The 12,750-nt window shown below is 41.7% G+C and overlaps 1 protein-coding gene across 1 annotated transcript; it reads right to left on the reverse strand.

The window, feature by feature from the left end:
- Positions 1-3: 3 nt before the first annotated feature.
- LOC129819626 (double-strand-break repair protein rad21 homolog A-like) lies at positions 4-11,476 on the reverse strand. Its single transcript, XM_055876031.1, has 14 exons — positions 11,358-11,476; positions 9,762-9,947; positions 8,242-8,371; positions 7,839-7,938; positions 7,545-7,651; positions 7,007-7,219; positions 6,617-6,736; positions 4,423-4,551; positions 3,932-4,155; positions 3,475-3,622; positions 3,059-3,204; positions 2,662-2,829; positions 2,276-2,359; positions 4-1,505 (listed from the first exon to the last, which is right to left on the reverse strand). The coding sequence occupies exons 2-14, from the start codon at positions 9,903-9,905 to the stop codon at positions 1,314-1,316; spliced, it is 1,905 nt and encodes a 634-aa protein (XP_055732006.1). The 5' UTR covers positions 9,906-9,947; positions 11,358-11,476; the 3' UTR covers positions 4-1,313.
- Between the last annotated feature and the right edge of the window lie 1,274 nt (positions 11,477-12,750).

Below are 12,750 nucleotides of genomic sequence, written 5' to 3' on the forward strand. Positions count from 1 at the left end.
AACTGTTGAAACAGTATTCATTTTATTAGAAAAGTAACAAGTTGTTGGGCCTCAGGACTACAGGCATGGCATCATGATACACATCAGCAACAGTATCTACAAGAGGTGTCATTTTGAGTTTTATACAAAAAGGAGAATGTAAGTTTACCGGCGCAGAGTTTAAAAGGGATGAGCTGAAACATTACATGATATACAATTTCAGGAGTTTGTAAAGGATGGTCAGAATTATTATAAATTGTGCTCTGCAGCTATGAACCATATCGTATTCAAGCTATTGAAGAATGACTGTCACAGCACATAAGTGAATTAACACTTGCCATGATGTTTCCCAGTAGTTATCATTGCATCAAAACTGTCTTTTAGATTATTAATACCAAATAAATGTTTCTCTATATGCCGGAGATTACTTAACATTCTGCTGCATCAAAGAGTTGATGAATGAAAAGTAATTTCCGGACACCCACAGTTGACTTGAAATTTAAAGATTTTGTTAAATAGCTTAAAATATCTGATGCGAAAAATGCAGCCTCAACTAAGTCTCATTCTGGCCAAACCATTAACATAGATAATTGACACAGTATGTGACTTAAAAGGGAATTATTCAAGTAATACCATAAAAATGCAATTCAGGAGCAAAATATATTTGAAACTGGAGCAGGCAAAGAGGGTACAGTTTTAAATATATTCTATTTTAACCTTTAATTAGGCAAGTACGTTAAGAACAAATTCTTCTTTACAATGACAGCCTACCCTGGACGACGCTGGGCCAATTGTGGGACTCCCAATCGCAGCCGGATGTGATACAGCCTGGATTCGAACCAGGGACTGTAGTGACGCCACTCGGAAGCCCATTCTCAAATCCCACAACAATGGAGACCTAAATGTCTGCCGATATAAAAACAATAAATTACAGTCAGGGACTGTAAACGCAGAATTAAGAACAAACCCATTGGGATGCTTGAAGCTACTAAAATACTATTGGTCTTCAAAATAAGATTGCTGGTGGATGCAATTCAGTTGAGTGTTTCAGAAACTTGCTCAATACTACAGGCTCCTTTTGGCTAAAGGGTATAAAACATAACTATTTTTTAAAATGGGAGAGAAATAGAACCTTGGAATGCAACATGATTGGATCATCACTCACATTCTAGCAAAATACACAGAATTACAATAATCCCACCAATCATGACATTCAGAGACTTCATCCCCACACTTGACCTTTAAAAAACATTCTTATCATCTCAAGAAAGACAAAAGCACATAGGTAAGAGAAGAAAAAAACAGTTTGAGTAAAAGCAGCCAGTGTTGAGTCTCTAGATGAGGTGGAAGCGGGCTCCAGGGGTGGCGATGATGTCGCTGTATGGCTCGGTCTGGTTGAGCTCCACCGCCTGCTGCTTTTTCAGAACCAGGAAACTGTAGAACTTGGCGGCGGCCTGCTTCTTGTTGTTGTTCCTGCACAAATCCAGCAGGCTAATTTGCTGGGCTCCTGTCTTGGCCATCACCCTCTGAAGGGAGGGAGAGAACTGTTAGGTCACAGCTAACATGCTGGCCACACCGGTAGCGCGCGCGAGCGTTGCAAAAATAAATTGACACATGTTTTTCAATCATTGCACCCACACTGCTCACGGGCGTCTGCGTTGCCAGGCGCTAAAATGGAAGTTGATTCTATTTGTGACACAGTAAGCGCTGTAAATACTGCCTCCCATCTCCTCATTGGTTTTTAGAAGCATATATCCACGTAGGTGATTGAAAGATGAACTGAGGTCAGTTGTAGTAATGCACCTTATGAAAGTTAGCTGCCAATCGCCATTTAAAGTCCAAAGAAGAAAAAGAAGCCTGGAAGGAGGAGAGATGACTAGAAACTATTAATTTGACCGTTTTATGTGTGGATTAATTGTCGGAGTAGAGGACCTTGTGCATTTCAGGTAATATAACAACTCAATGTTTATATCCCAGGACAATTTTTTTTTTAAAGTCAGAACAAATCCCAGAACAAATTAGCTAGCAACTGCAAGCTAGCTAGCTAAATTGCCATAAATGTATAATGCTTTTCGACCTGTTTTCCAAATTAATATAATTGGTTCAGAGTTTGTTTTGATATTTCAACATGCGTGTTGTGATCGCGTTTGGTGTGGGGGGACAAAATCAATTTGCGCACGATGGCGTCCGGTTTGGGCATGGCGTAAGACCCGGTTCTGGTTAGTAATGTAGGGGTTGTTCACTTGGTGGGTCACAACGTTTAGTCAAGTTCTCTCGTAAAAGCTCTATGACATACCTGCAGGCCGTGGAGCATCTGCTGGGTTCTCTTGTTCCACCTCCTCTCCTCTCGGTCCTGGTCACCGGCCTGACCCTCCTCATCCTGTCATTGAACACACATAACATTAACTCTACATACATACTACACATTAGCCAATGTACAAGCAACACAAGACCGGTAGTAGGCCTACATATTTAGCTTCCAAAGGAACATAAGACAGAATAGATCAGTGGTCACCAGCCATTGTCCCAAGAAAGCCCGTTTCCAGGCTATTCCTCCAGCCCTATACTAACGCACGTAATCCCATCAGCTGTTTAGTGCTTGGAACACGAGCTTGCACACCCTGTAGCTCTCCAGGACCCAGGTTGGCGGTGACCTCTAGAAAATCTTAGTGTCTATCTCACCTCCTCGTCTGAGCCATCCTCTCCGTCCTTCTTGTCCTTCCTCTCCTCTATCAGGTCGAGCTCGGGGAACTGGCTGAGGTTGGTGCTGTCCTCGGGGGGCAGCGACACTGTCATTTCCAACTGCTGGGACACGCCTGAATGGTTGGTGGCCTGTTCCAGAGTACCCATCTGGATGGAGAGAGGAAGCATGTTTAAGTGAGTGATTGAGTAGGGGGTTGAGTATGGGCAAAAAGGTAAAAGCAGGTCAAACTTCTACTATCAAAAAACACTAATGAGATCTCAGTGCATACAATATCAAACCCCAAAAAGCCTTGTATGCTTGACAAACTGTCTTTAAAGTTTCCCTAGCCATGGTTAAACAGGGCCTTAACGAAGAGATGAGCAACGAGGCATTTACGGGCAAGCCTGGCTCTGTGTCCTGTGCCTTGCGTTTCTGGCCGTGCGTGGAGGAGGGTGGGGGCATGACTGACTCGTCCAGGGTGGTCCTGCTGCCCTCCATGGCTGATGCTTGCAGCACACTGGGCTCCTCCAGGATGGTCTGGTCTGGAGCACATACAATTACACACAGAAAGAACATTAAAAACTATACCAAACAAGGGCAATTGAGTACAAGTACATGACTGTTATGGATGAGGTGCTTGTGTCAGATTGGGTGTCGGTCTCTACCCAAGTGTACAACTTTGAATTTATCCATGTGTCTACTTTGAATAGTAGCCTATATCTTGATATTATATCCATGCTGAGAGTTGGCCCTCTAGCCTATAATGGCATCCAATGTAGAGGATTGAACTGTTGCCATTCAGTAGTGCTCACCGATGATGTCCCTCTGCATGGCCTCCTCTCTGGGCACCTCAGGGTTCTCCAAGTCCTTTAAGAACTCATCCAGGCTGTCTGCCTCACCTCCCTTCCTCCTCTTCCTCATTTCGTCTGGCACCAGGGGGGTCAGGGTGCGGGTGAACATCTACAGAAAGAAAGGGACAGAGAGTGAGAGAAGGAGAGGGAGAAGAGATAGTCAGTGCTGAAGAAAAGGAAGAGGCTAGGTAGCAACAACATGCACAAGCCCCTAAAAGTAGTGTGGTGGCTACATTGGCCTCAAACTAATTGTTGTGAATAGAAACATATCTAGAAAAGCTCTAACGAAAGAGGTTCAGGAACTAACATGCACACATCTGGGGGGTAAACAGAAAGCCATTGCCAGGTGCTGGATTGAGAACAATAACACAGTAAACAGCCCTTGTTTGTCTAACTACCAGACAAGTTGCTGGGTTACCTTGAGAAGCCTGCTGTTCCAGAGGGGCTGTGCTGGCAGGGAGAAGAGCTTCTCCACGCCTCCCGTCTCTTTCCACATCATCAGCTTCTTGGTGGGCGGCGCAAGGTCCAGTGTGGTGACGATGTCGGAGTAGTCGCTGAGCTGGGCACGGATGGTCTTGCTGTCCAGCTCCTTCAGGTTGTCCACAATTAGCTTCCTCTTCCTCTTGGCTTTGGTTTCCTTCACTGTGAGTTGTAAAGAGAAAGATCACTTGTAAGTGAATAGTGACATTTGGTGGCAGAAGTCGGATCCAGGGTGGAAGGGATGCCTTGAAAGACAAGCAGACCTCAAAGTGTTGAAGATTTCTTGAGTGCTGCTAAACTGAAAGAGCAGTGGTGCTACTAATTGAATATGTTATGGCACAGGCCTATCTGATGTAGTGACAGACATAATAGTACGGGTTTGTTATAATATAACATGAATATCAATATTTATTGAGGTTGTGGGCAGACCTGTGATGTCGATGGGCTCCAGGGCGAAGGCCTCCTCCTCGTTGTGTACCAGCGTGGTCTGCTCTGTCTGGTCCTGCATGGCGGGCAGGGGCTCCGCTGGGCCTGAGCCTGGGCTGTCTGGACCTCCCGCTGCACACGCAGTGTACAAAACATAAGAAACGTAGATGAAGGGGAGGAGACTGTTTTTATGAGTGAGTTCATGTTTTAAGTTTTACTCAGCACTGTCAACACTTTCTAGTCAACACTTATAAGCCATAAAAAAAGCTACATTCTTCCTACAACCAGCACTGCAGCGGTACTGAATGAAATACAGTGTAGACATTGTTAATGTTGTAAATGACTATTGTAGCTGGAAACGTCAGATAAAAAAATACAAATAAATGGAATATATACGTAGGTGACCATTATCAGCAACCATCACTCCTGTGTTCCACTGGCACGTTGTGTTAGCTTATCATTTTAAAAGGCTAAGTGATCATTAGAAAACCCTTTTGCATTTATGTTAGCACAGCTGAAAACTGTTGTTCTGATTAAAGAAGCAATAAAACTGGCCTTCTTTGGACTAGTTGAGTATCTGGAGCATCAGCATTTGTGGGTTCGATTACAGGCTCAAAATGGCCAGAAACAAAGACCTTTCTTCTGAAACTCGTCAGTCTATTCTTGTTCTGAGAAATGAAGGCTAAAGAAGACCAGTTGTATTGCTTCTTACGCCTATGTAGATATTCCATTAAAAAATTATAATAATAATTGTCTGTTTCCAGCTACAGTAGTCATTTACATCAATAACAATGTCTACACTTTATTTGTCATCAATTTGATGACATTTTTTGTCCATTTAAAATAACTTTTCTTTCATAAACAAGGACATTTCTAAGTGACCCCAAACTTTTGAACAGTTGTGTGTGTGCGTGTATATATATATATATATATATATACTGCTCAAAAAAATAAAGGGAACACTTAAACAACACAATGTAACTCCAAGTCAATCACACTTCTGTGAAATCAACTGTCCACTTAGGAAGCAACACTGATTGACAATAAATTTCACATGCTGTTGTGCAAATGGAATAGACAAAAGGTGGAAATTATAGGCAATTAGTAAGACACCCCCAAAAAAGGAATGGTTCTGCAGGTGGTGACCACACACCACTTCTCAGTTCCTATTCTTCCTGGCTGATGTTTTGGTCACTTTTGAATGCTGGCGGTGCTTTCACTCTAGTGGTAGCATGAGACGGAGTCTACAACCCACACAAGTGGCTCAGGTAGTGCAGTTCATCCAGGATGGCACATCAATGCGAGCTGTGGCAAAAAGGTTTGTTGTGTCTGTCAGCGTAGTGTCCAGAGCATGGAGGCGCTACCAGGAGACAGGCCAGTACATCAGGAGACGTGGAGGAGGCCGTAGGAGGGCAACAACCCAGCAGCAGGACCGCTACCTCCGCCTTTGTGCAAGGAGGTGCACTGCCAGAGCCCTGCAAAATGACCTCCAGCAGGCCACAAATGTGCACAAATGTGCGGACCCTGTCTGCTCCCCTCTCCCTCCGCCGAGACAGACCATCTGATGCAGGCTCCATCAGCCCAGTAAAATAAAAAAGCTAATTATAAAAAATGTATGCACACTCAGCTGTGCATCACAAGTAATACAAGAACTGATCATATAGCCTACCTCAAATGTTGAATTAAAAAAAATATTCTGAGAAGAACAATGCATTGGCAAGACAGGCAAAGACAATATGCAATGATGTTTTGGGCCTAAAGCCTACTGCACAAACCTCATTACTACAGTACTGTTTTTAATAGGTTAATGTTGCATAGGCTCACGTTTTTTAAGTCATGTTAAGACAAATCTGAACGGTAGATCTCAGCTTGCATTTTGACACAGAAAGTTATCTTGACTCAAAAAAGGTTGGTGACCTTTTTGTACCATCTAAATAATCGCTGTGAAATATATTTTCCATAACCACAAAATGTTTTTAGCTGTTTTAAGCTGGTGTACGAAACTTAAGTACAGAAAGCATAGAAATAGCGCACATAGAATATATCCACCACTTCTTAGACTTGCTTTCAATGAGAACGACAGCTATAACACACATGCCTATGTCCATTTGATTTGGTCGCCCAAAACGTTACATATTGCAGCTTGAAAATTTAAAGTCACTTTTGGGAACAGCAAATGGTAAGTGTTGCAACTCACGTGAGAGGGCATCAAAGTCGTCTTCGTCATCGTGGTCCTGCAGTCTTAGCACGCTCTCGGTGATGACGGGAGGGTCGTCGAAAATGCCACCCCCATCCTCGTTACTGAGGAGCTTGTCAACTAGAGACAGACAGGAGTGGCAATGCTCAGCAGGAGTTAAAACCTTAGCAAACTGGGTTTTTACACCAGATACATTCATTAATGTAAACAATTAATTGGCCACATTAGTCATGGACAAGGCAAGGGCTGTGTCCCAATTACATCTCCTTCCTCCCACACCTGTGCACACTTCAGGAGGAAGGAGATATTATTGGGACACACGAGACAAGGAAAGAAAAGCTTTTAACATAGTTTTGACATATCACAACCCAGGATATCCTTCCTTCTTACCCAGCATGCCTCCCTCGCTCTCAGCCATGGGGTCCTCTCCGAAGTCATCTTTGTACTGGTCGTCGTATTCCAGGTGGTTGGAGTTGTCTGGGATCTGGGCAACAGAGGTCTCTGGGTCTAGGAGCAGGTTAGAGGCTGACGCCCCGTGGATGATGTCCACCTCGAAGGCACTCTCCTCACGCATCATCTCCTGGTCGTCCATTCCAAAGTCAGCTGAAGGGGGAGAACATTGAGTATGTTAGAATGCATTTTTGCAAGTGTACATACAGCGGTAATGAGTGGCGGTGTTTGTCGCACTAGGAAGGGAGGAGCTTGGAATGGGATGAGAGAGGCTGGAGTATAGGTGCATTTCAAGCATCTGCCTGGATATGAAACCAAGGTAAAAACATGGTAGACCACTACCAAGCATTTGCTATCACCTATCCAGATCAGTGCAGATGAGGTGAAGGAGATGAAGAAAGGAAGCCACTACAGACTATTGAGATGCAGCCATGGTTTGAGGTGGTGAAAGGATTGGACTAGGAGGCCTGCTATGTACCAAAGTCATTCTCCTGCAGCAGGTTGTGGTTGCCCACCTCCTCCCTCATGGTGATCTCTTCCACTCGACTCTGGTTCAATGTGAACTGCTTGGTGACGTCGATGTCGCTGCAAAGACAACATAAATCACTAACACTGAACGAAGGAACATCTAATGTACTTGATACAAGCAAATCAATACTCGTAAGAGCATACAGAACATATACATCAATGGAGACACCCGTCGATGCTACATGAAAAATCTCAAACACCACATTTCAACTTGTTGGGCTCTGATGACATGCATATGACTCACTCTAGATCTGGTAGTGGCTGGTCGAAGTCGTGGAACTCTTCTGGCATGGTAATGGTGTTGTAGGCAGCTTCTCTGTTCTCCTCTGGCAGATCCACCACACCTGAGAGGGCAGGGATGGAGGCAGGGGTCAGGCTAGCACAGACCCACATAATACACAGCCATAACATCTTCCTACAATGTCAGTACAGTCTAGCAGCCCAGTGTGCCTCTTACAAGTTTCATATTGGGACTCTTTCAGGAGCCCCCAATTTCAGTTCATTCAACAGTATATGAAAATGCCAAAAATCAACAGCAAAATTAAGATTTAAATGAGATGGAGGTTGAGCCAAACTGTAACTCAGTCTTGAATATAAAAAAACGAAGAATATGTTGGACAAGTCCAGCCACCTAGACAATACATTACCTGGTCTGAAGGCCATCTTGATCTTGATGAACGCCTCATTACAGTCAGCCAACAAGTACTTGGCTTTCCTGTTGTAGATCCTCACCACCCCAAGGAGCAGATGACCTGACGTACGCAGGGCCATTTTCACCTGGACAATTAAAGAATAAGCAAGAACACTGTTCAGAAATACACACCATTTTTTACGAGCCTGCTGCTGCCTACCACCGCTCAGTCAGACTGCTCTATCAAATCATAGACTTAATTATGATATAATAACACACAGAAATACGAGCCTTAGGCCATTAATATGGTCAAAGCCGGAAACTATCATTTCGAAAACAAAACATTTATTCTTTCAGTGAAATACAGAACTGTTCCGTATTTTATCTAACGGGGGGAATCCATAAGTCTAAATATTGCAGTTACATTGCACAACCTTCAATGTTATGTCATAATTATGTAAAATTCTGGCAAATTAGTTCGCAACGAGCCAGGCGGCCCAAACTGTTGCATATTCCCTGACTCTGCGTACAATGAACGCAAGAGAAGTGACACAATTTCCCTAGTTTAATTTTGCCTGCTAACATGAATTTCTTTTAACTAAATATGCGGGTTAAAAAAAATATACTTCTGTCTATTGATTTTAAGAAAGGCATTGATGTTTATGGTTAGGTACATTCCTGCAACGATTGCGCTTTTTTCCGCAAATGCGCTTTTGTTAAATCATCCCCCGTTTGGCAACGTTGGCTGTCTTTGTTAAGAAGAAATGGTCTTCACACAATTCGCAACGAGCCAGGCGGCCCAAACTGCTGCATATACCCTGACTCTGTTGCACAGAACGCAAGAGAAGTGACACAATTTCCATAGTTAAAATAAATTAATGTTAGCAGGCAATATTAACTAAATATGCAGGTTTAAAAAGATATACTTGTGTATCGATTTTAAGAAAGGCGTTGATGTTTATGGTTAGGTACACATTGGTGCAACGACAGTGCTTTTTTCGCGAATGTGATTGTTAAATCACCCGTTCGGCGAAGTAGGCTGTGATTCAATGATAAATTAACAGGCACCGCATCGATTATATGCAACGCAGGACAAGCTAGATAAACTAGTAATATCATCAACCATGTGTAGTTAACTAGTGATTATGTTAAGATTGATTGTTTTTTTATAAGATACGTTTAATGCTAGCTAGCACCTTACCTTGGCTCCTTGCTGCACTCTCATAACAGGTAGTCAGCCTGCCACACAGTCTCCTCGTGGAGTGCAATGTAACCGGCCATGATCGGTGTCCAAAAATGCAGATTACCGATTGTTATGAAAACGTTAAAATCAGCCATAATTAAATTGTCCATTCCGATTAATCAGTCGACCTCTAGTCTTGACCCACAGCCAGTGAGTTGAAAATTGACCCTCTTCTACTGGTTTACACAACACTAGTCTGTCAAAGTACCCTCACGGCAGCATTACTTTAATGGAGACTAGACGCATGATTGAAACACATAATAGAAGCCCTGTATCAATGATCGCTTGTTTACCTTGGGGCAGATGATGCTCTCCACACTGCTCTCCAGGTTGCATTCAAACACATGAGCCTTGGTGAGCTTCTTATCCCAGTGGGCCGCTAGCCAGATCTTGGCCAGCGGCCCACGTTTGCTGAGGACAAAATGAGCATAAAACATTGTCCCAGCACCTTCTCACCTAAGGGTGAGGGGGGGACCAACCTGCAGGGACAAAGGTTAGAAAAAACATCCAATCACAAGAAGTGATACACCTTGATGGTCATATTGAATAAGTTAAGATTGGACTTTGAAAAATACATTTGATTTATTTACACTTTGCATTACTCAATTTAACTGTGTTATCAGTCCTCTCGGCTGGCCGACAAAAATAACTCTCACACTACATTGCATGAAGAAAGTGCGTTGTGGATAAATGCTAATAAAATGAACAAATAACAATGATTGAATACTAAGAAATTAAATGTAGTAATTAAGTCATTTTGTGACTTGTTTACTTAACCGAAGAATGTGTCGCTATATCGGTCAAGCTAACTAGTTAGCGACTGAGGCCCAATATGAGCGTTGTCCTGATCTTGACTCTCGGTACCGTTTGTTTAATTGAGGAACTCATGATGCACCTGTTTATATATCCCAAATAGGTGCCCCACTGGCGCCATCTCTGGGTTTGCATTATGCCTATTATCTTAACATCTTCCTTTTCATATAGAATTAGCTTGAGCACTTCATACCATTTTAATACCACAGTGAACATAATTGTCCATCTCTTAAGGGACATAGTCCCCATACCGCAGGGCGGTCTTATGTTAGCCTTTGTCCTAGTGTCGAACTGATAGCATATTGTTTTTATGTGTATGTGAATAACTCACGTCGGAGAGTTTGGTAAAGTTCAAGCATAATCCTTTACTCAGGAATAACATGTTACAGGTCACAATATCCTAACCAGACACTCATAATGTACCTGTTTATATATTCTAAATAGGTGCCCCACTAGCGCCATCTATGGGTTGGCATTATGCCTATTATCTTAACACCGTCCATGTGGAGGGGGGCGTAGGTTGGCACAGAACTGGTTTTCGTAAATTGAACCACATACTGTATTTAAACACATCGGAACATTTATTAACAATGGACAACTAGCTCAGTTGTCAAAACTGATACATAGAAAACTCGATTACCTACTTAAATTAGTTAGGAAGCCAATAGTTTGAATTGTAAAGAAAAAGAAAAGATCCGGGACCTCGGCGCGAACCCAACTAGCTAACGGTAGCCAGCTATCTGTTGAGGTTTTGCAGGAGACGCCACAGTGATCCGAATTCATTTCGATACATATTGGTACAATATAGCGTTCCAGTTTAATAAACCAATGTGAAGGTACTGTAGATAAATACCCACAGTATAACAGGTAGGTAGTTAGCATAATATGCTAACTAATGTTACCGACCAGTGACATTGGGTGCAACGTACAGTAATCAACAACCTCCTGTCATTTCCAAAACAGCGCGTATTCTGATATGTTTTTGTTGGTTCGTGTCTACAAAATCGGAATCTAACACGCAAAAAAATTGCTTCATTCCAGTATATGAAAGTATATTTAAAATGTAAACAACTCACCAATTACGCTCCAATTGTAGTTTTTTTTTGGCGGCCGTAGTTTACTTTTTTCCACTCCTCCTCCCACTAAAAACTAACATAATGGCGCTGACTGTTTAGTTTCTTCCGCCCGCCCAAAGATTATTTTCAAATCCACAGGATGTTTACAAGACCGTCAGCGGTTTCTACTAGTTACGGCCACGAAGTCAAAATTGTATATCTGGTAGAAATGTATGAAAACAAAAATGAGCTTTTAGGTTTTAATATATGGTTAGGTTTAAAATCACATTTTAATCAGATATATTTTTGAAATAGGCGGGGTTTATAACTTTGTGGCTGTGGTTACTAGTGACGACTCAAGTAAGCGGTGTGGGGTCAGGGAATAGCGAATTTTATTTTTTATAACTTAACCAAGATCAAACAAACCTTTTTATATATATATATATGTTTTATTACCAACAAATCAATACAGAAAGTACATAAAGGAACACAAGTATATATAGATTATATATAATGGACAATCGAGCTAGGGGGTACAATATCACATTACAATTACACAAGGACCTTATGGGACATATATACACTTACAATTCTAACAGCTTTTTTGTTAGTAGAGTATTTAACTGTCTTAAAATACAGTTCAATTTATTTTTGTAGGGTAAGAAAATGTGTTTTTTTGTTAGTAAATGTACATTTGTGTATATGAAATTTGGCCAAAAGAATAATGAAATGAATTACATAAAAATGTTTCAGCTTATTTCTATCGTATGTAAAGAATCCAAGCAGTAGATCTCTCCACAATAGTGTAAAATCTTCATAAATGTGTTCAATTATAAATCTACTGATGTCTTGCCACAGTTTTCTTACATGAATACAATGCCAAAAAAGATGCAACACTGTTTCTGGGTGGTCATTACAAAAGGAGCAATTTGAGTTGATGTTTTCCTTAAACTTCTTCATATAGTGGTTGGCAGGATAATATTTATGAATAATTTTAAAGGAAACTTCCTTAATTTTGTTAACAAGTAGTATGTGTGTGGCAACATCCAAACTTTTCCCCAACAGATATTATCAATAAATCCATTCCAATAAGGCATGACATAAGGTATCAACATCCTGCTGAAACAAGGTTCGTATTGCTCTGTTGTTGAATGAACCAAAAGAGAAACAAATCTTTCCTACTGACGAGTCAACAGGGTCAATAGAAAGTAGGCTCTGAGGGTCAGGTCTTGACACGTTCCTGAATAACAGGGGATGGCGTCTAAAACAATTGCAAAATCTTTAGGTGTTACAGGGACCTTGTAAAGAGATAAGAATTCCTTATAACTGAGTAAAAGACCCTCTGCATTTATCAGTTGGCTCACCAATAGGATATTATTTCGGAACCAATATTCTAAAAACAAAGAAGTATTTT

The sequence above is a fragment of the Salvelinus fontinalis genome, chromosome 22 (genome assembly GCF_029448725.1).
Source record: "Salvelinus fontinalis isolate EN_2023a chromosome 22, ASM2944872v1, whole genome shotgun sequence".
Taxonomy (NCBI): Eukaryota; Metazoa; Chordata; class Actinopteri; order Salmoniformes; family Salmonidae; genus Salvelinus; species Salvelinus fontinalis.

Bases quoted from the DNA above. Each gene is read 5' to 3' on its own strand.
- LOC129819626 (XM_055876031.1), bottom strand. From the start codon at position 9,905: ATGTTTTATGCTCATTTTGTCCTCAGCAAACGTGGGCCGCTGGCCAAG. The intron at 7,939-8,241 runs GTAATGTATTGT...CTGCCCTCTCAG, and splicing joins CAAGATGGCCTTCAGACCAG to GTGTGGTGGATCTGCCAGAG. The intron at 2,830-3,058 runs GTAAATGCCTCG...CTCTCCATCCAG, and splicing joins ACACAGAGCCAGGCTTGCCC to ATGGGTACTCTGGAACAGGC.